Source organism: Sitophilus oryzae, unplaced genomic scaffold, assembly GCF_002938485.1.
Source record: "Sitophilus oryzae breed Bouriz unplaced genomic scaffold, Soryzae_2.0 scaffold_1500_pilon_pilon, whole genome shotgun sequence".
Classification (NCBI taxonomy): domain Eukaryota; kingdom Metazoa; phylum Arthropoda; class Insecta; order Coleoptera; family Curculionidae; genus Sitophilus; species Sitophilus oryzae.
This window is the reverse complement of record NW_022146171.1, coordinates 1,246,873-1,270,838: the sequence shown is the minus strand read 5'-3', so window position 1 is coordinate 1,270,838 and position 23,966 is coordinate 1,246,873. Positions and strand designations below refer to the sequence as shown.

Genomic DNA, 23,966 nt, shown 5'->3' with positions numbered 1-23,966 from the left:
AATTTTCAATTAGTAGAAAATGTTAACAAACTTTTTACTTTTCCACTAATTATACATACTTCAAAATTTGCTAGGAATGACATTTTGTTTTTTTAGACATTCTGAATTGTAAAGTAAAAAGTATAAAGTGTAATTGAAACCACTAATTTATTCCATTAATAATTGCGAGGTTATGAATGAAGCTTTAGACACACTTTAAATCCCTAAAGACTAATAAATGTGTATTTATAAATACAGGGTGTCCCAGAAATAAGTGCAAGTATTTTAAGGTGTGGTAGATCTCGATAAAAGAAACATATTTTCTCTTTATCGTTTTTCAAATAAGTCCAAGATAACGGAGTTATGTTACTTTGAAAATTTCCAAAAAAATGATTTTTTGATAAAATTTTGAGAACCACTGAATTTTTTCTGGATTTTCTTTGTTGTAAATTTAATCTAATACCTATGTTGCCATATTATCAAGAAATTATGTTTTTTAACTAAAAACTAAAAAAAATTCCAACAAAAATTTTCAAAAAAATTCAAATTTCCAAAAAAAATTTTCGCAAAAAAAACCCTCATAGGCGTGTTTCTGGGGTTGAACTATACTACTAGTTAAAATACTTTTACTTATTTATGGGACACCCTGTATAACGAATAGCGTCTAATACAAGTTTACAGACACAAAAATTAAAAATGCAGCTAAATAAATTTAAATAAAAATCTTTAGATCTATTTTTCTCTTTTGTCATGGCAGATTTTTATAAAACAAAGGCTACGGTATATCGCACACTAACAATAATACCCAACCGAAATATAATAATTCCAATTAATCGTGGGAAAGTAAAAAAGGTTAACGAATCCTTAAAGTAAAAGTTCAATTACGGACCTGGTCAAGGTAAGTTCGGACATTAATGGTCGAACTGCCGACCCGTCTACTTACAAAGCGACGTTGGCTGAAGCTCCCAACACACGATACGTTTTACCTGGTTTTACTTACGGTTGTGTTATTGTTCTTGGCAGGCGTGGTCGGTGGCCGTTGTTGTTTGTTTCTTCATTAACTAAAAATACGTTTGTTACTTTGTTAGTGATCTTCAAGTGTCAGAGTGATCGTTTGTTGTGCAAGGAGGAAATGTTTACTTGAGTCTTCCACTCCAATTGCCAACTATACATTTTTTATCGCTAATGAAGACGCCTTCATCATTCAGAAGTATCCTGTTTAAATATTACATGACTAAATGAGTTTAGAGAGGGTCCCTGCTACTGAAGAAGACGAAGAAGAGGTAGGTATCATTTTAATATTTATAATCTTTAATAATTCAAAACGCCTTAATCTTAATTGTTTTTGTTTTTAAAATGAACTACATATAACCTTTAAATTGTGTGTTTATATTTGTGTCATACACTCGTTGAAATGTATGTACGGCGACAAGTGTATGAATAATAATAATTATTACGTTATTAATTGTTTGTTTACATACTTTACCAACGTAACTTACTACTCTAGGACATAGAACCATAAGGGGTTAAGCTAGCATATTTTTATGGTCATGGAGTTTGTGCTTTGAATTCAAAGGAAAACGAAACAAGGCAGGAAACCTGTAGCTTTAATCGCTTTTAAACAGTTGTTCCGCTAATTGTTTGAAGTTAAATAAACTAACATAGTTTAGTGGCGGTTGAAAATGAGGTAGTTTTATCTTATCGTAGTAATTCACGCGAATTGTTTGGGGAGAGTTTTGAAACTTGCAAAATATAGGTACATATTTATTTGATTTTGATACACTCAATGTCATCTTTGTGAATTGCACATTGTTTTTCTTAAGGTGGTTCACCAGAGACATGTGGGTTATCACTGGAATATTTTTCTAAAAAAAACATGTGCGCCACTGTCTTTTTTTTTCCACTTATAAGCAAAATTGTGTAGACAGTTTAATGAAAGAAAGAAAGAAATTGCTTTATTGTCATAAAAAAATTTTACAATTTTGTTGACAAAGCTTAAAAAAAAAAGAATATAAAAAACATACAAAACTTCACTTAACAATAGAAAAACATATAAAACTAACAGCAAACATACAAAACTAAAACAATACTTTATACAATTATAGAAATTGTACATTGTCAAAAATTAATTTAATTAAATATAAATAAAATATAAACATACATGTAAATAAACAACTGTATATAATGTCAATACTAAATTTAAATGGATAGAAAACAAAATCATTTCTTAAATTTAGTGAATGTGTGTTAAATTTAGAACCCTAGATATTAATAAAAAAATCGTTAACCGCGTAAAAGGCTTTCTCCAGTAAGTATGATCTCAAGACTCTGCGAAATGCAGGAAAGGATGAAATGGAATTAATTTCAGATGGCAGATGATTGTGCATTTTTTTTGCATTGTACAATATGGAACTCTTTACTAACTCAGAGTGAGGGGTTGGCAGATAATTATTTAAGCAACCTTAAAATTTTTTGTCATGTTATTAACTGGCCAATGTGGAACATTGGTACTCATTGACTTCTCATAAAAATATGAAAAAAGTTCCTATAAACATAGGTGAGGAAATGTATAGTTTTAAAGTTACAGGGGGATGTTAAAAATTAAAAAAAATAGGTAGGTTTCTTGAGATTATCCTAAATACCATTATTTTTTTAATTTGTTGTAGAGACACTGACTCAATACAGGGGTGCATATATGGAAGGGGCAATGATGGTAATTACCCCTGCCCAGAAAGAAATTTATAAGTAAGACAAAATGGGGTATAAAATAAAATTATAATAAAAGAAATTATTAATAACAATCACAATAAAAAATCAGACCAACCCAAAAATATTTTTTTTCACAGAGTCACAAAACATTTCAACGCACAAATTTAATTTAAACCTATAGTACTTTACTCTAATAGATGCGCCACTGATTGAACATCAGTGTTATAAATTTTAATAAAACTTAATAATAAATTAGATTAAATAAATAATTATTTATTAATTTTATTTTAATTTTGTTAATTGTGGTTAATAAAATCGCGTTTATCTCATCGAAGTCAACAAAATAACGATATTCAGACAACTTTTTATCCGCAAACGGCCTAGACAACTTTGCCATGAAAAAAAAATCAGTAGCGCACATGTTTTTTATATGCACATCCCTGGTGCATCTGTCGACATTTTTGGCAGGGTTGGCATGATATATATCATGATATTTATACCTTGATATATATCATGATATTTATAAAAAAATAAAAAAAATAAAACTCAACTCTTTTCTTAAGTTTCTACGGCTTTTTTTAAGAGTGGCGGCTCGTGACCCGCGTGACTGGGTAGGCGACAAATTTTAGTTGCGTCTATTTGCCCCCCCCCCTAATTTACATAATACCCTAGCCCAGTTTGTAAATATATGTTATCTCTGGGTTAAAAACATACATAGCTCAAAAATATTTAGGACAAAACTAAAGAAAAAATAACAACATTCAACGTAATGACATAGTAATGATTGACATAATGTACAAGTATAGTTTTTATTAATCTATTATTTTTTTTTCTATTGCTCTGGAGTCACTATTGAGTATTTTTATTTATTTACACAAACTTAAAAATTGGTAGTATTGAGAGAAAGAATAATTATGTTTTATATATTAAATTGATGGGTCGGTCTCTTAATAAAGAAAAGTTATTTAATATTATATCAGTAAAATCATCAGATTGTTGAAGAGCTGTGAAAAGATCTTTTTAGATTGAAAATAAGGCAAGTGGCGATAAACGTTTATTTTTCATGGAATCTCTACTATAAATTTTAATGCATTTCAAACATGAAATATGTCTCTCAACCCAAGTACTTGTAAATAGTGTAGTAACAAACAAAACAAACAATTTGAAAGCCTCTGGAAATATATTTCCAGGATTATTCTCCTTAAATTATTTTATGCTCGAAATTATATCTATTATTAATACCTGCAATTTATTCATTAATTTATGTTGGTCAATAACATTTTTTGTTTGTTAAATCACATTGTTATAACAAGTTTGTTAAATCAGATGTTAAATGCGTTGGAAATTTTTTATAGGATTCTTTAAATTTAGGATCCGCAAGAGATAAATAAAAATAATTGAGACATACGAGTACCTATCTGCAAACTTTATTTCTAAATGTATAACAATGTTATCTAATATTTCATGAAATAAAATTCGCAAAGATATTTGACTTAGCCGCTTTTATTAACATATCGAATTGAAATAGCACAGAGACTTTTCTGTAATATCTGTTGTATCGTCTTCTTGCACGGAATAAAATAACGCGCTTTTTTATTTCGGATTCTTTTATTTGTGTGGCGTTTTCTGAAATACAACCGATTATATCATTTTTAATAATCTCGGACAAGCCCGAAAAATGTGTCTAATTTGCTTGAAACGTTTTTTGAATTTTCATATAAAAGTTTTAAATGCTACGTATAATGAATCATATGAAATATCCCCTTAACGAAATGTGATATATCTCCTTATGAAAATATCCGGAATATCCCCTTAACATCTAAGCCTACCGAGCCTCCACGACTTCATGCGAAGGCGACCGGAGATTTCGCCTAAGCCCCGCCCTAGTATGATACAACTCCGACTTACGTCGCGTCGCTACTGCACAATGAGTTAGACAGAGACAGAAGACTGCCGTACGTCGTGCATTGACTCTGATAGTAGGCGATGTAGAAATCGCCGAACAAAGGCACTCCAACGGTCAAAATTATTTTGTTTTCTAACTAACGCAGCGGCACAGTCACAGTCAGCAGTCAGCGGTCAGCGTACGCCAGCGGTAGTGAATATGTTAATATCGTTAATATACAAGACCACAAATATTAAAATAGTATTGATTATTAAAACACACTTCCGTGTATTAACAGTATTTTTATGTATTGGCAACATTAATAGTAAATAATGTAATAAATCGATTCAATTCTGCCAAAATCTTAGGGTAGGCGCCGCCCACCTTGCCTACCCTGACGAGCCGCTACTGGTTTCTACGTTAAAAATTGGATCTCAGTTTAAAAATACAGCTGCTATGGTGTGGTGGAAAGGAATTGTCATGGATGATTCAACTTGGCCACATAAGAACGACTTCCTGTCCTTATGTAAACAGCTGCTCACTGCGACTGCGTCTAATGTATCTCTTGAGAGGACTTTCTCATCTTTTGGACTCGAAACTGCGTAATAGGCTTGGGAACGAAAAAGCTGGAAAATTGACCTTTTTATTTAAATACAACAATCAGAAAGAAAAAAACAAAAAAGATAACATTGATTGGATCTGGGACAATTCAAATGTACCAAAAACTTTGCCAGAAACAGTATCAATAATTGATGCTGACTCTAACGAATCTGACGATGATTTACCATTAATAAAATTAATAAATCAAATATAAATTTGTTTTTTGTTAGTTTTAGAATATCTGTTTATTTTTTTTAATTCCTGATTATTTTTTAGAATTTCTGTTTATTTTCTAGAATTCCTATTTATTTTTTAGAAGTTCTGTTTATTTTTTTAGAATTTCTGTATATTTTTTTATACATTTTTGTTTTAATGTTGTTCCTATTATGTGCAAAGCAACAACAATTAAGTTGAAATAAAAATATTTTCTTGAGCTCTTGATTTTACTTGATACTAAACCCAGTTTTACATAAAAAATTAAAACAAAAATAAATATCAAAACTTGATATATATCGGATATATATTAGATATATATCGGACAAAATTTGTTAACTCCATTCGGATACCTTTATACACATGCCGAATTTGGTTTCAATCGACCCATAATTGACAAAAGAGATGAAATGATGAGAAAATCCTGATGACTTTGTCCATTTGAGGCATCAGTTCGAAACGCCGCACAGTGTGACGAAATTGAGAAATGCTGGACATTAGCGAATAAAACAACAACCGAATTTTGAAATTTTCTTTTACATGAATGCTAAGAGGACACTCCAGGGGTTTACTATGCTAAAGATTTTTTTTTCTTCTTTTTATAGCAAGAAGCAGGGTTGGCATGATTTAAATCGTGATTTAAATCAAGTGATTTTTCTTTTAATCATGTGATTTAAATGAAAAAAAATAATTTTATTGAAACTTTATTATAAATCAAAAAATAACTGTAAAATTTATAAAAATGTGTCCCAGAAAACTATAAAAAATATTCTAATAATTAATATCTATAACAGATAATATAGGGGTGTATACTTTCGCCGCTACTCTTTAACATCGTTCTGGATGTAGCACTAAATAGAGCATTTAAAGAACCACTAGGGATACAATGGGGACTGTTAATCAGGCTAGAAGACCTGGATTACGCAGACGATCTATGCATCTTTTCCCATTCACATTCGGATATGTCTCAAAAACTTCTTAGACTCCAAGAGGAAGCTAATAATGTTGGTCTTCAAATCAACGTGGCGAAAACCAAAGAAATGAGGTCAAATACTCCCAACAACCAAGATTTATACCTCTCCAACCGAGCCATCGAAAGAGTTGATGGATTTCAGTACCTGGGAAGTATGGTTCACAGCGATGGGGGCACAGAGAAAGATATAGAGGAAAGGATTTTGAAGGCACAAAGAGCTTTTGGCATGCTTACACCTGTGTGGAACTCCTCTATATATAGCAAAAAAACTAAAGTCCAGCTCTTCAATAGCAATGTCAAATCTATTTTGCTTTATGGAGCGAAACATGGAAGGTTACGCGTGGTCTCATGGATCGCCTACAGGTGTTTGTTACAACAAGTGTCTTCGAAGAATATTGAGAATTTTCTGGCCCAATCAAATTAACAACGAAGAACTGTGGAGAAGAACATCACAAAATCGAATAGATATCGAAATTAAGAAAAGAAAGTGGGGCTGGATTGGGCACATTTTGCGCAGACCCCACTGAGATATCGCTAGACAGGCACTTGAATGGAATCCACAGGGAAGACGTGCCAGGGGAAGACCAAGGAATACCTGGAGAAAAACAGTAACCTCTGAAGCCCAAGAGGTCGGGAAAACATGGGGAGAGATCAAACAGACAGCTCAGAATAGGATCAGATGGAAACATCTCTTAGAAGCCCTATGTCCCACGAAGGGATGACGGGAACATATATACAGGGTCCGGCAATAGTACGTCGGGCATCTCTAGCTCCTAGAATAAAAAAACCTGGAAATTTTGTTTAAGTGCAGACCTAAAGTATGTACGAGGATGTATTTCAGGAAAATATTTTAACTTCTATAGGGTGGCTCAAAGAAGTGTGAGTGGATCAGGATTATTTTTTTTAAATGGAACACCCTGTATATTATTGTATTTTTGGCTTCCTGTCATGTCACTTTACATAATCCCAAGACAAGAGTAAATATATTTCGATAATTTCAGAGATATTAATAAATATATAAAATTTATATATTTTTCAGCCATTTCTTAAAATAATTATTAATAATACCAAGAACTGTCCTGAAATCAAAACTATATTAGATATTTACTTTAGATGGTCTGTACTTACTTTGCTATAAATATGAAAATCGTATATCATACATGATGTTCAAAATTCTACGCCAGACATTGTAAAATATAAAATAATTTTTCTTCGTTTTTTTAAATGGAACACCCTGTATATTATTTCTTCAATAGATGGATAATTAAAAAATGAACATTTTTTGTATTTAGAGTATTTCAAAATTTTTAACGGTTTCGAAGATATTCCCGGTTGTGTATTTCATATGGCATTTTCCATAGTAAATTTTTATCAAAGACACTAGTGATGGGCAAAACTGTTATTTTTAGATAACAGTTGAAACTGTTATAGTTATTTATAAAAACAGCTTAAAATAACAGCTTAAAAATAACAGGTTTCTTTTACTTTAAATACAAAAATGTTTATTTTTTAATTCTCCATCTAATAAAAAAATAATATACAGGGTGTTCCATTTAAAAAAACCAAGAAAAGTAATTTTATATTTTTGAAAGTTTGGTGTAGAATATTGAACATCCTGTATGATTTACGATTACCATACTTATAACAAAGTAAGAACAGACCATCTAAAGTAAATACCTACTATAGTTTTCATAACAGGGCTGTTCTTGTATTTTTAATATTTTTTTTTAAGAAGGGTTGAAAAATATATATTTTTGATTTAATTTTCAATATCTCTGAAACTATCGAAATAGATTTACTCATATCTTAGAATTATGTAAAGTGATCTGAAAGGAAGCCAAAAATGCAATAACATACAGGGTGTTCCATTTAAAAAAAATCATCCAGATCCACTAACACTTTTTTGAGCCACCCTATAGAAGTTAAAATATTTTCCGGAAATACATCCTGGTACATACTTTAGGTTTGCACTAAACAAAATTCTCAAGTTTTCTATTCTAGGAGCTACCGATGCCGCCCGACGCACTATTGCCCGGACCCGAATATTATATATATGTAGACAAAGTATATATATATATATATATATATATATATATATATATATATATATATATATATATATATATATATATATATATATATATATATATATATATATATATACCTGTACCTTTGAAGGACCATCGTAAGCTATTCCGACGTTACAGGGAGGCACAAAAAGTAAATTTTTACTCCGAATAGAACATACTATTTTTTTTTAAACATTACAAATAATGTTTTAATTAATTTCAAATATTGCAACTAATATAAACAGTAATCGAGCAATAATTTGTACACTCGTTGAATATGACACTTAATATCAGTTTAATAATATATTTTTGTACTTTTGTCCTTAGGCGGAACAGTGCTTTACTTTTATGCCTAGGCGTTAAAATGACAAAAATTAATACTTTTGAGACGTTTGAAGACAAATTCTTTTGATCTGAAGCGAACGACTTTTTTTGCGGAATATATTGGTGACCGACGGACGTGGAAAAATCACAACGCCCCGTAAAATTGTTAATGTTATCGGTATCGATGTATAGATTTAGCCATTCAGGATAGGACTTTAATTGGAAATAAGTCCTAATCATTTGGAAATCCGATTTAAATATAGTTTTGAATTAAAATCAAAAAAATCCGATTTAAATAAAAAAAATCTGATTTTTTTGATTTTTTTAAAAAAATCATGATTTTTTCCTACCCTGGTAAGAAGGCTATAGCGGTTGAAAATTAAAGCACGGCATATAAATCACACGGCAGGCCAACTCTCTTTGGCGGGAATGCTACGCGCACGCCGCCATTAGGGTTTCCATCAACAGAAAGTAACCAGTGTCGTAGTTTCTTTCATCGACTGCGCACACTTTCGGCTGATTCGAGTCAGTAGCGTACGGATTAATTTATTTTGTTTATTTCTTGAGTTATATTTTATAGTTGTTGTTTTATTTTTGTTTATTGTGTTATATATTTGGTTTTTCTAGTTTATTTTCGTTTCTTGTGTTTTATAATTTATTTTGTTTTTCTCTGAACATTTTTAAATCGTTAATTTTTACGTGTTTTTAAAATGCCTGGGCGAAGTTGTCCAGCAAAAAACTGCCCGAGTAGAGGACTAAACTGCAATAAAAGTTTCTTTCTGTTTCCTAGAAATCCGATTAGGTATGTATATACATATGTGATTAATTATTTTAACATATTTTAGTTAAAAAAACAGTAGTATACATAATAGGACATTCAGCTAAATAGAAAGATCTAAATAAAAATATACAAGTTCAGCATCTATATTAAATGTTAAGTATATATAAGTTAACAAACTTATATACAGGGTGAGTCTTAAATAAGTGCAAATATTCTCAGGGCTGGCAGATCTCGATAAAAGAAACATATTTTCTCCTTACTTTTTCAGATAAATCCAAAATAACCGAGTTATTTAAGTTTAAAAAAAATCTTTTTTTTTTTAAATGTTGAGTTGAGAGCCACCGGATTTTTTCTGTATTTGCATTCCTTTTAGTGTCGCAACCATAGAGTAAAGCCGTAACTATGGTAATATCAGAGATTAAGAAATTATACCGTGGGAAAATTTGCGGTGAACAGGCAGTTCTAAAAAGTTTTCGAAAAATATACAGGGAAGTTAAAAGAAAATGCACGATTTTCAATATCTTTTTAGCGAAAAAAACTCATAAACGTGTTCCTGGGGTCGAAATATACCACCCCTGAAAATATTTGCACTTATTCAAGACTCACCCTATATGTATATAAAATATTAGCAAGATTAAAATGTTAAATATTTAGTAAAATTTAATGTTGTATCTAAACATTCAACATTAAATTTAAAAATAATTATATTATTAATTTAAATAAAATTATAAAAATAAATAAAATGAGTATATCGAAAATAACAATAGATTAGTGACAAGTTAACAATACATTTTTAGGGCAAGAACATGGGCAATTGCAGCTAACGGAGAAGACTTGATTGAAGATATAAATAAAGCCCACAAATACAGTGGGCCCCCCCACAGTTGTGTTCTGTTCACTTTGAATTTAAAATGTTTACCAATTCACTTTGTAACTGTATAAAATACAATGCGATACCTACTTTGTTTCCTGCCATGAAAAAAATAGAAGTTTCTCAAAAAAAATTGTGGATTTATTTTATTAATTTGTGAAATTTGAATATTAATAAAATTTGCTACGCCCATTGATGGGCATAATTTGTACGTAGCCTCTTTATATTGTTCAATAAATATTTTATTGGTATTTTTTTAATTCTTGTTTGTAACTCCTGGCATGTTTTTGTTAGTTGCATGTTTTTTAATTTTAATTGTCTATTCTCTACAGTGAAATATTTAATTGATTTTTTCATTTTTACTTTCCGAGAAGTATGCGCGGTTAACGATTCATTTGTTTGGACAAAAGTATTGTAAATAAAATTCAGTTTCAGTCAATTACAGTATTTCTTTAATACGACCCTGTCGTATTTTCTGAGAAAATTTTTAATACGTTTTAATCCGGCCCTGACTAGGAAACCATAATGGCGCCGACAAGGTCAAATTTTATAGAAATTTTAAACAATGGAATCTGAGTAGAGTTGGCGTGCCGATTGTTTTATGTGCCGTGGTTAAAGTATCTATGAATCATCAAATCTTGGTAAAATTAATTAGTCATTTTTGAATATCTTTTTTGATGGTCTGCTAATATTTTTTGGTTACGAATATGTTTTATTTGAAGAAATGATTCTTTTTCAACATTTCACATTTAAAATTTTTTAAACAGCACTATTTCTTAGTGTCTTATTTTTTTATATATAAATAATTATACCAAAGAACGTTTCGGAAATTATATAAAAGTTGACTTTTAAAAAAATGGATACATTTGAATAGAGTCTTTCATGTATGACAATATAAAGTAAACCTTCTAGTATACTGTTGTATTTAATTTGTATCCACCTGGATCCGATCCTGGAAGAAATTATTTTTTTATGAAATATCTCTATACAGGGTGATTCCTGTAAGTCGGTCATGCTTTCGAGGAATGGTAGGGGACGTCGAAATATTAATTTTGATATAGCACACTATGGGTCGGAAATGCCTCTCACGCAAGATACAGGGTGTTAAAGTTTTTGAAAAATTAAAGATATTCTTTAATAGTTGTTTAACAGTTGAAGGTATCGTTATAAAATTTTATTATAGGAGTCTACCTAACAGAGACACTTTAAATGTAAAAAGAAGAGGTTTTAGTTTCAACCAGTGACGTAGCTGTGATACGCATCGGGTTATATTTTAAAAAAAATAGTACGCCACTGATAAAAATAAAAATTTCGAAGTTTTTTATTTACTCGGTTTATTTCTAAGAAAAAATGTCTCTTGCAACTTTCTTCTATCTAACACCATTTTGTCACAATTTAAAAATAAATATTTTTTTTAATGAGAACCTTATATATGCGAATTATTATAACTACCTTAAACTACGAATTTTATTATTAACAATAAAACAAATTCTAGTTTAAATTTATAATTTTTTAAAAAATTGTTTAGAGCTAATAGTAAAAAGTACTAAAGTTACCCAAGATGAAGAGAGCTAACGATGCTTATGTGTTTCTGCCCTCTAATTATAAAATTTTGAAAAATTAAAGAATATCTTTAATTTTTCAAAAACTTTAACACCCTGTATCTTGCGTAAGAGGCATTTCCGACCCATGGTGTGCTATATCAAAATTAATATTTCGACGTCCTCTATCATTCCTCGAAAGCATGACCGACTTACAGGAATCACCCTGTATAAGAAAATGTATGGCCATTTTTAAAAATTTGCGACCAAAATATTCAAAAAATGGAAGGGTGGATTCGTTTCCTGAAGCCAAAGAACTTTTACATATTATCGAAACAGAAGATTTTGAAAATTAAGTTTGTCTTTTGCTTATATTATCATAATGAATATCTTCAGTCTGCCTCTCTATATAAGTATCTGAATGTAGGTACCTATTTAACTTTTTCCATATGCGGATTTTTAGCTATTTAAAAATAGAATATTTTCATTTTTCTGTTTGCTTACTCTTAAATATTCATTTTTTTTTATATTTTTAGCTGACCATACCAATAGGTATGGTAGGCTATTAAGATCGGCAAAAAAAGTTTTTTTAATTTCACTCAAAATGAGTTATTTGGGTCATAAATGACTTAAATACAAAATATTTTCATGGTGTATGTCTGTCTGTACGTCTGTCCGTCTGTAAAACGATAACTCAAAAACCGCTAAACCGATTTTAATCAAATTTGGCACAAAAATACTGTGGCACCCGAGAATCTGGCCATTAGTTTTTGGTGGGGGTGGGGGGTTGGTAAGGGGGTATGGGAGGGAGTTAAACATTTTAGGAAATCGTAACTCCAAAATTACAGTAGCTAGCGAAACGCGGTTTTCAATTTAAGATTAGGAATAATATTTGCAACAAAATTTCCAATAACATCAAAATCAAAGTCGCAGTTTTTGAGATAAAAAAAACTGGAAAAATTCCTTTACTTTGAAACTAGAATGAGTAAGAGAGGGGTTAATCGCTGCGATCTTAAAGATGTATTGTCCCCTACTTTGAAACTAAAATAACTGCCTATCAACTTTTTATTAACATATTTAGTATGGGCAAATATACGTGCCTCCCGGCGCCAATTTTTTTGTATATAAAAATATATATTTGTTCAGAAAAGAAGTTTTCTTTCAATTTTTCTTTTTTAAATTTGGTTGGTTAACGTGATACACATAATGATGTATAAAGTAGTTTTATTTAGTGTACATATTTTTACAATATATTTTTTGTACACTTATTTTTATTAAAATACTGCTACCATTTTTAAACAAACATTTTTTTATTTACTTATTTGTTTAAAAAAAATATTTTTTATATTTCTTACTTATAATATATATTAATTATCATATATTTAAAAACGGAAATCCCTTCTCTCCCTTATCACATTTCTGGCTGTATTATATAGATTTTATCGAATATCATTGAGTTAAGTAGCAAAACAACGAAAAAAATGCAATGTCCACCTGTTCTAGATCACACTGTCGCGCCGAGGGCTTCATCCGGTATCCCCTTCCAAATTATGCCGAAATCGACCCACATTTTTCTTCAGCATCAAATCCTTAGTCCCACTCTGATAAAGATATAAACGAAATATCGGGGACGTCGCGTCGTACCCAAATTTACAGGGTGGGACCACAGTTTAAAGAATATAAATATATCAGTTGACTCACTCTTCGCCCGTATCAAAATTCCTCCCGCCGCTCCCCGCCTGTCTTGTAGACTTGGATCAGTCTACATCCCTCGCTCGACGTGTACACAGCGTTCCAAGTTTATTTTAGTTTTGTTTTCGGTCCGACACGCATAGGGTGAACCAAAAATAGTGTTTTGTTCGAATTGTGAATAAAATGTCTACTAGAAATATTTGTGCAGTTGTGCAGGTTGTGAAAGTAGAATGACAGACAATATATCGTTCTTTAGGTGACCAAAAGATGAAGGAAGGTATGTGTTTATATAGTATAGGATATTAAGTATATAATAATTAAAGTATTAGACATATTAAGTATATTATAATTATGGAAACCTAACTATGAATAAATTGTTTTTAGTTTATTATTTTAGTAGATATTTTAGAGTAGTAGTAGATACTTTACTATTATGTTTTGGATATTGCTGTATTTACCGGTTTGCAAACTGCATATTAAATTATTTTTTAACATATTTGCTTTTTTTTAAATAGCATGTTTTACTGTTTATATGTTTGTATTTAACTTTAACTACCTACCTGTAAAGTCCAAATGTTATCGTCAGGTAATAAAAATACGTGCATACAACTTGTTCTGCTATTGACAAGTTTTTTAGAGTTTTTACTAAATTTTATATAACAGTAAATATAACAATTGACGAGCACATGGGAAAAACGATGAGTATCCAGAAATGATAAATGTTCAGGAATCCGTTTTTTTAATTCAAATTACTCGTGGACTTTTATATTCGAGTTTATATCGTTTTTCTCATTTTTAAATGCCTTTTTCTAAGTGGCCGTTATCGATATTCCCGTTTATTTAGGTACCAAAAGGTGTAGCCCCCCCTCCTTTGGTACTTTTATTATTTTTCCCGTGTGCTCTTCAATTAGTAGTAAATACTGTAATAAATTATATTTGCATATTTCTTAAGTTATAGCATGTTTTGCTTTTTAGCTGTTTGCATTTAACTTGAATTATCTACCTTTTTATCAAAAGGTAATAAAAAGTACTTGGATACAACTTGTCTTGCCATTGTCAATTTTTTTTCAGTTTTTACTAAATTTTATCGAACAGTAAAATTTATTACACAATTAACTACTAACAGTCATAATTACTGTTCATGATAATCATAAAATTTAGAAAAAAATCCAAAAAAATTGACAATGGCAACACAAGTTGTATGCAAATGTACTTTTATTACCCTACGATAAAATTTGGACTTTCAGGGTAGGTAATTAAAGTAAAATGCAAACATCTATAAAGCAAAACATGCTATAATTTAAGAAATATGCAAATTATTATTATATATATATATATATATATATATTAAAAAAAAACTTATTATATTTATTTAGTATACATTTTTCATATGGGGTTTCCATAATAATTATTAATAATAATTACCCTATTGACAATTCCATATTCCAAAGAATTAGGATAGAATAATATATCTAATATTTTAATATTAATGTATTCACCATAATATGTATAAGTAGAGTCTGATAAGGAAAATAACTTGTAGGTGTGGAGCCTGGAAAAGTGCCTTAGAATTTATAGGATCCCACAGATATGCTGTTAATCAATAAAACTAGTACTGTATTTTTATTTTTCTACTTGCTATATTAAAATTCCTTAGTATTTTTAGTTGATCCCTCGTATACGGCCAGCGTTCTAACTGATAAAATAGCACTTCCGCTGCACCCGGTAAACGTACAAATTTTTTGTCACCTCGAAGGGTCACGGGCCGCCTTTGAAGTCAAAATAACAATAGAATTCCTTAGAGTGGACCAACTGGTATGTATTCTTTAAACTGTGGTGGGACCGTATGCACCGTTGCTCGCACAGCCTACCTACCAAATTTGTAGTCGCTGTGTAGACGTAAAACTGTCACAGTGACACGTGTCGTACACGGTCAAGTTGGCCTTAGTCCAATCTATTGACATACCAAATTTCATTTAAACCGGACAATTCTTTCTAAGCTGGTAGGCTGTTCTTATTCTTACCACTTTTCCTCTCTCCTGTTGTATCGCGTGTCGTGTCACGGCTTTGAATTTTTACTCCCAGCGCCCGTAAAGAAGTTTCACTTCAAAAAGTCCTCAAACGTATTTAGATTAACCTTATTCAAGTCTGATTTAAAATTTGCCAAAAATGTGTGTATTATTGTTTTTTCACATGTGTCTATTATGATATACTCTGTTGGTAAATAGGTCAAAGCGAGGGTCAAATAATTTCTTTGTCTTAAAATAACAAAACTATTAAATTCAAGAACACTTTTATTAGACTAACGTAATGTGAACAAGAGGTATTTTGTTTCATATCTTCAGTGCGAATTCAATATACTGAGTTTATTTAAATTTAAAATGCTAATTAATATTGTGCAAAAGCTTTTTGGAGGTTAAATTTCATCTTTATTAGTTGAAATATAATAATATAACATATTTAAATATAATAATCTTATAATTAAATATATTTCATATATTTTTTCTGCTAATTATATTGCGAAGAATGAAAACAATTGTATAGGAACATTGTGTTGGGCCAGATCTTTAATTCAAAGTTTATTCTGCAATAAAAAAACTATACATATATTATATGACTAGATCGAACAGTTGTCCCTGGATTGTCTTTACAAAAGGAAAAACTTTTTATTATTAAAATTGTGAGAAAAAAAAGTGTTTGCCTCGGTGTTTGCTTGTTTTAAAATGATTAAAATGAGAAATAAAAAAAATATGAAAAATGCTTCCATCCTTGGATAGATTGATATTAATGTTGATTAACATTATATTTTTTGCTATTTTAAAATTTATTAATGAACCGCAAAATTTATAATCACCTGCAAAATAAAACACTAATTCACCAAAACACTTTACTTTTGCATTAGACGCGCGTTTCGCTATCCATGTTAGCATCATCAACAGATGATTAAAACTAAACTAATATCGAGATTAATATCTACAAATTGACCGTTTTTATAGGCGCTCAGCTGGCACTGACTAGGCGTGGCAAAACTAACCATGGGGGTAAAAACCAACCGCGTAACAATTAGTTACCGAAACTAGAGCAATAGGAACAGAGAACAGTAAGAAACTGGACCATTTTCTTTGTTCATATGATCTTTACATTTATTAATTTTGGCGCTCTCGTATACTTCTAATTGCCTATAATTTGAGACTTGTTTAATTAATTTTAAGTTATTAGTTGTAGATATTGTATACAATGATCAAACTGTTATCTTATAATCACTTATTTCAGAGCATTGAACTAAACGATTTTTTGGTTTTTTAGCATATTAAAATAGCAAAAAATGTGACGAATATTATAAATATCCTAATCTTAAATCATACAGGGGGTTCAAATTTTTTATAATATAAAATAATTTTTCGTCGTTTGTACATGGTGTGTACCCTTGTATTCTCTTTTTTAGAATACAAGGGTACACACCATGTACAAACGTTACAACATTAACACTTTATGTTTTTAAAGTGTTTTAAAATTTTTAACGGTTTCGCAAATATTCGCAGTATTACCTATGGCTCTTTCAACGGTAAAATACTTTTAATATTTTTGTTGGATAGAGCTCGAAAATATAATTAGTTATTTATTTGTTAATATCTCTGAAATTATCAAAATCTATTTAATAATATCTTAGGATTATACAAAGTGATCAGAAAGAAAATCATCCAGATACAAAGAAGTTAAAATATTTTCTTGAAATACATCCTAGTATACCGGGTGCGTCTCAAAAAATGGCTCACCTTGGGGGTGAGCCAGTTTTATATTAACCAGCTCACCCCTATAACGTTTTTCTATTTACAGATAAAAAACGAGATTTGGTATGTTTGGTATGATTGGTAAATTAGGATTGATTGGACGTATTCAATTCTTTTCAGCCGCTTCCTGTTTCACCGAAAATGACTACAACTAATTAAATGGCACCCTCGGTATTTTTTTACTTTATTTGATAGAAAATGATACTTTGAATAGAATTACATATCATATATCAACTTTTGACATTTTTGTTTGAAACCGAAAACAACTGAATATATTAATCAATCCTAATTTATGTCACATGCATGCTAACATACCAAATGTCGCTTTTTTTATCTGAAAAAATAAATAAGTTATAGGGTTGAGCCACTTTTGAGACGCACCCGGTATAGGTATTGTATTATAGGACGTACAGATGCTCGACGCACTGTTAGGGTGGGGACACACGAGGCGGCTAAAAAGCGGCGTTGGCACTTTGTTGCTAGCCGCATCGGCGGCCGCGGCCGTCCGTGTGTTTTGTGCAATGGAAGTCCCATTAAACTCATTGAAGACCCTACGCAGGCGGCAGAACTTGCGGCGCACAGTGCGTTGGATGGTCATTCTAGTGGGACAATAATCTTGTATTTATTTATTAATAAATTAAGTTGTTCATAAATAAATGAATTTAACTCTATGGTTACTATACAGGGTGGTCCGAATTGTATTCCGGAAACTTCGGCAGCATATTCTGCAGATAAAAATAACTAAAAAAGTTCGTAGAAATGTATGTCCTAAAATTCTTAGTTTCGGAAATACAGGGTGTAGAAGTTTCATTTTTATTTCGATTTTTTTCAAATAATTTGTGAAGTAATAAGTAAAATTTCCCAAATTTAATATTTCAGTGTCAAGTAATTATCTACTTGTCAATAATGACATGTATGGACTATTTTCATTCTAAATATCTTGAGAACGGTTGCTCGTAGCGATTTTTACCAAGAGACATTTTTTACGTAAAAAGTCATGGAAATGTATATTTTTTCACTCCATAGTTTTATACAGGTACGGACGAACAGTTATTACTCTTCAAAACAGTTAAAACACATGTAGGTGGCGCCCTCTACAAGTAGGGGTCATATTGATATCAAAATCAAATTTCTCATGTCAAAAAACCCCCAGACACCAATTTTCATCCAAATATTGATTTTACTTCATAAACTATTTGGAAAAAATCGAAATAAAAATGAAACTTCGACATGCTGTATCTCCGAAACTAAGCATTTTAGGACATACTTTTAAACGAACTTTTTTACTTATTTTTATCAGCAGAATATGCTGCCGAAGTTTCCGGAATACAGTTCGGACCACCCTGTATATTAGACCATTTGCTACGTTCTCAAATTTTATTTAAATCTCAAACAACGCTACTGATGTTTTGTCCCGCTAGACTTACCATCTGTCTCAGTGTATCGCTTCGACGAAAAGCCGCCTCGTGTGTCCTCAGCCTTACAGGACCCTGTATGTTATAATTCCTTATTAAAGGCACTCCTACTCGCATACCTGCATTACGTCTGTGATATATTTCAAGATGGTTTAATCATAGTTATTCATATAAACATATTTATTCGATTCCTTACAATTAATTATATTACTTCCAAGAAAAACAGCTAGTAATATCACAGGCAATATCTTCAATTAACCTTCGTTCATTTTTTTATGAAAAACCTTAAGTTCTTGATTGAATTGTTTCTTATGTTGTTTGATTGTGTTGTGCTTAATCGAATTTTTTGGTTCATTATAAACTGTTCCAGTAGGAAAAGAGGTCAACTTTTTTCCTGTTTAATACAATGTTTTGATAAAAGTACTGGTTATTTGTGATTTGGATGTCTTGGTGGTAAATTCAGTGATCACTGTTTACAGTTAGATTATATTTTCTGAAGTTATTGTATCTGTTCTTGCGGGACTTGTGAAATGTGGCCAAAAATGGATAGTTACAATGTGAAAGAAGACAAAACGGTAATTTATTCATTTCAGACCTTTTATAAATGGTTAGTACCAACGGATATTGTGCTATGATTCTTGTGGAACGAAAAAAATATTAAGATTTACACCATTTGCAATCTTTTTGTTTGCTTTTATATCACCATTGTAATTCGTAAAACAATACTTATGCTTAGCACTGTTCCACCCTAGTTTCATTCGTTTATACAGGGTGAGTCTTAAACAAGTGCAAATATTTTTAGGGGTAGTTTATTTCAGAAACACGTGTATGCGTTTTTTTTGTAAAAAAAAATTTGGAAATTTTTAAAATTTTTTTTTAGTTTTTAGTCAAAAATACATAATTTCTTGATAATATGGCAACATCCGTGGTTCTCAAAATTTAAGCAAAAAATACTTTTTTTTTAATTTTCAAAGTAAAGTAACTCGATTATTTTGGATTTGAAAAACGGTAAAGAGAAAATATGTTTCTGTTATCGAGATTTACCAGCCCTGAAAATATTTCCACTTATATAAGACTCACCCTATATACGAGTATATATAATGGGGTGGTGATGTGTAACAGGTTTGGAGCGTCCTTTGGACTTGGAGGTTCCTGACTATTGCAAAAACTTTTAAAAAAAGAAATGCTTAAAATTTGCAATTTAGTTATTAAAATTACTCTTAACAAAAAAAATACTCTTTACTTAAATACGTTCTATGTAGAAAGTGTCTCTAGTAAAAACTATTTAAAAAACGCAAGACCAAGACCAAGACCAAGACTGGACCTCGCAAGACCAAGATTAGGGTTTCCAAACAGGGATCCCGGTGTATGTTTATCCCGAAATTCCCGTATCCCGAAAATTTCTAAAAATTTAGATGCCCAATCTAAAATGATTCGACTTTATACACTTCAGCCTTTCAAAGATCATATTTTATTTATACTGTGGATATACGATTTTTTTTTAAGGGACCCAAATAAAAAGTTATGTAGAGTATGCTTTTTAGGGCGCCATTTTTAACTCAATTTTGATTTATTTTATATTTATATAAATAACTACAATTTAAAAAACGTTAGCAATAAAACTTATAAATACATATAAATAAATAGTATACGTTATAAAGGCAAAAACTTTCGTTCGAATAAATATTATTTAAATCAAAAACATAAACAGAGTATAAACAATATTAACAAGGAATAATTAAATCCTTAGATACATAAAATATAGAATATAACTATTTGCCAACATTTGCATACACTTAAAAAAAACTTAATCACATTTGCACACTACCGAATGTATCTACATAACAAGAAAAATATGGAGAAATATAAATATAAAAATATCACCAGTGAAAAACATATTAAGAGTGAAGAAAAGAATTAGTAAAAAAAAACAATTTTACGATAAAACAAAGAAAAAAAAATTACTTAGTATTTCATCTCACCATATAAATCCTTGAATTGAGAACAGTATCAGCAAACGATCTGCCCTTCATAATTACCCACAGACGGTTTTACAGTTTTTTAAAAACATATATAGAAGATGTAGTTCTAAGCTCAAATGGTATCATATTCATCACATTTGAAAACGAACAGTATTTAATATTGCCTCTACTGATGATAGTATGAAAATTTGGCGAAACACGCCAATTTACATATCAAGGGGGACAATTTTTGAGGTATTGTTGTCGTGTTACTTTCAACCGCTTGACCCCCAGGGCATCTATCCCTAAAATTTTAAATAGCAACCCCTATTTCTTTTACCATTTTTGTGTTTCTTATAGAATTCTACATAAACGGCATTATTTTATCATTAGTTTATCGAGGGTCACAGTGCAGTACCTCGTATCATTTTTGATAGGATTTTTGCGGAAATGCATATAATATACCTAATTTTACATTAAATTATTATTTTTTTGATGAATAATTATCTTATAGAGCCGAAATATCAATGCTCTATTACCAAATAAAATATTTTAAATTATTTTTGTGAAAATATTGCTAAAATTTGTTAAAAAAATAATAATAAAATTTTATTAAAAATGTAGAATTTTATAAGGAATACAAAAATGGTAAAAGAAATAGGGGTTGCCATTTAAAATTTTAGGGGTAGGTGCCCGGGGGGTCAAGGGATTGAAAGTATCACGACAACAAATGCCTCAAAAATTGTCCCCCTTGATATGTAAATTGACGTGTTTTGCCAAAAAAAAATTTATACTATCATCGGTAGAGGCAATATTAAATACTGTTCATTTTCAAATTGTCACCCAGTATAGTTTTGGTCCAAGGTAATAGAAGCTATGTTGTGTATGTGTTTTTATTGGTTTAGGCAACTGGATAATTTTTTTTATTGCGTGTCTCATAGAGGTGATTCCTTGATAATTTTGCTCTATGAGTGTACAAATTTACCTAATATTTAATCCAGTTTATAGATTTTAGGGGGGGCTAGGGCCTATGGCCACTCTCTGCATCCGCCACTGGCTGCATTTTTAATAAGTATTTCTTTAGATTAAATTTCTCATTCTGAGTCGGAATTCCGGGATTATAGGTACTAATCTCAGTATTTCAAGACGGGATCCCGATCCCGAAAATTGGAAGCCCTAACCAAAACTAAGAGGATCTTGGTCTTGCATATGCTTATCTAAATATTGACCGGTCATTACTGTTAAAAGCTCCGCTTTTACGTCTTTTATCGTAACATATACATTATTATAAATTATAATAATTAATAATCCTGAAGCAAATCCATCATAACAGTAGTATTATATTTCATGAATTTGTGTTTTCTATTTCAGATGAAGAAAAGATCCCTGGCCGGCAACGTCGCCATCGGCTTCGTCCTGGTGGCCTTCGTGCTCATCGCCGTAGCCTTCGCCACTCCCAGCTGGCTGGTCTCGGACTACCGCATCACGGGAGCCCGCCTGGACCGCTTCGGCCTCTGGAGCCACTGTTTCAGATCGCTGCCCGACCCCGTCGACGTCAACCAGCGAAGATTCTTCGTGGGCTGCCGCTGGATCTACGACCCCTTCACCACCGGCTACGACCAGATCCGAGGCTACCTGGTACCTCCGTTCTTGGTGGCCACCCAGTTCTTCTTCACGCTGTGTTTCCTGGCAGCGCTAGTGAGCGCCGTGCTCACCCTGTTGTACTTCCTGTGCTGCGGGCCGGACATGGACCAGTACGTTATGCTGATCAAATCGAACGCGTTGATTCTACTGGTCGGGGGGTTATCGGGAGCTATAGCGGTTATTGTATTCGCTAGCTGCGCGAATAAGAAGGGTTGGATGCCTGGCCACGATAACAATTTCTTTGGGTGGTCGTTCGCGTTGGGGTGCATCGGGGTGGTGGCTGCGTTGATAGCGTCGACGTTGCTGTTTGTCGATGGTCACGTGCAGCAAAGGAAAAAAGATAAAGTGAAAGATTCGCAATTGAAGTTTGAAATGGAACATTAATAATCGTTTTATGAATAATTTCCAATAGGTAAAAGTATGTGCAAACATGTTGTATAATTTCATTATATGATTATGCCAAGATGTCCTAGTTTTAGAATCAGTGCTATTCAATTTTTTCTGCAAATTCTTATAAATAAAACGTCATATAATATATCCGTCCAAATTTCAAGAAAAAAACCTATGCCGTAACAAATTCCTTCCTAAATCATATCTACTGTCTCGGATGCTTTTTTCTCTTGCATTGTTTTTAATAAACCTGCTTTCTACATCTCCATCGTCTTACTAACTTTTTCACGGGATTTTTCGTATTAAAAATATTGAATGATGTGAATGATGGCTCACTTACCTGAAAAATGATGGAAGAACGAGAACTATCTATATGTTAACATCATTATTGGTTGTACCATACGATAAAAAAATGGCGCCAAAGACGGCTCGGGAATGACAATCGATGATACTTTTGACGAGGTCAAGCCCTGGACGTCATTACTTGGCCTTTGTTCTTTATTTTTTAATTGTGCTTACAGCTGCCCTTAAGAAGGTTGTAATTTATTTTTATTTGGTTAAAAATGATATTTAAATGGTGTATTTGGTAAATGTAGTTGGTCTCGTAAGTAGTAAAATTCGAAAAAAAATAATTTTTTAGAAATAGATTTCTGAATGAAACGTTCTAATCTTTTTTAATCCTTCTTTGATTAGTACTAATTTTTGACCAGTTTATGCCAATTTTTAGTAAAAGATATCTAGAGATTGACCTCGCCAAAATTTCGATGATAATTTTGTCATTCCCAGCCCTCTTGACGCCCTTTTTTTCTATCATACGGTACCTTTGTCCATGCAAGTATATACGATTAAGGAACTTTTTAAGGAGAGCTTTTTTTCAGCCTCTCTTTGTTACCAGAGAAATTTATTGGCATTAACAGCAGCTTTGCTGAATTTGTAAATAGTATCATTTTTGATTTGCAAGAGAAAGTGAGATTTTGATGTAATTTCTAAAATAAAGTAAAATGTAAAGTCCCTACGGTATTTAAACTAAATAGTATTGAAGAAAAAAAGGGGACGCCACTGTTTTTTTTAAATAAATTATTAATTTAATTAATTATTTTTAAAATCTACATTAAATTTGGAACAAAT

The 23,966-nt window shown here is 31.2% G+C and overlaps 1 protein-coding gene across 2 annotated transcripts; it reads left to right on the top strand.

Annotated features, from left to right (window-relative positions):
* The first annotated feature begins 909 nt into the window (after positions 1 to 909).
* Positions 910 to 23,895, top strand: LOC115878105. Of its 2 annotated transcripts, none has more exons than XM_030894472.1 (2): positions 910 to 1,262; positions 22,176 to 23,895. In XM_030894472.1, exons 1-2 carry the CDS (start codon positions 1,218 to 1,220, stop codon positions 22,830 to 22,832), a joined length of 702 nt encoding a protein of 233 aa, XP_030750332.1. In that variant the 5' UTR covers positions 910 to 1,217; the 3' UTR covers positions 22,833 to 23,895. The 2 variants fall into 2 exon arrangements, with proteins under 2 accessions (XP_030750332.1, XP_030750334.1); XM_030894474.1 differs by lacking the exon at positions 910 to 1,262 and adding an exon at positions 19,083 to 19,418.
* The last annotated feature ends 71 nt before the right edge of the window (positions 23,896 to 23,966 follow it).

Excerpts from the sequence above, each read along its gene's own strand:
- LOC115878105 (XM_030894472.1), top strand. The coding sequence starts at position 1,218 with ATGAGTTTAGAGAGGGTCCCTGCTACTGAAGAAGACGAAGAAGAG. Across the intron at positions 1,263-22,175 it reads CTGAAGAAGACGAAGAAGAG|ATGAAGAAAAGATCCCTGGC; the intron begins GTAGGTATCATT and ends TTTCTATTTCAG.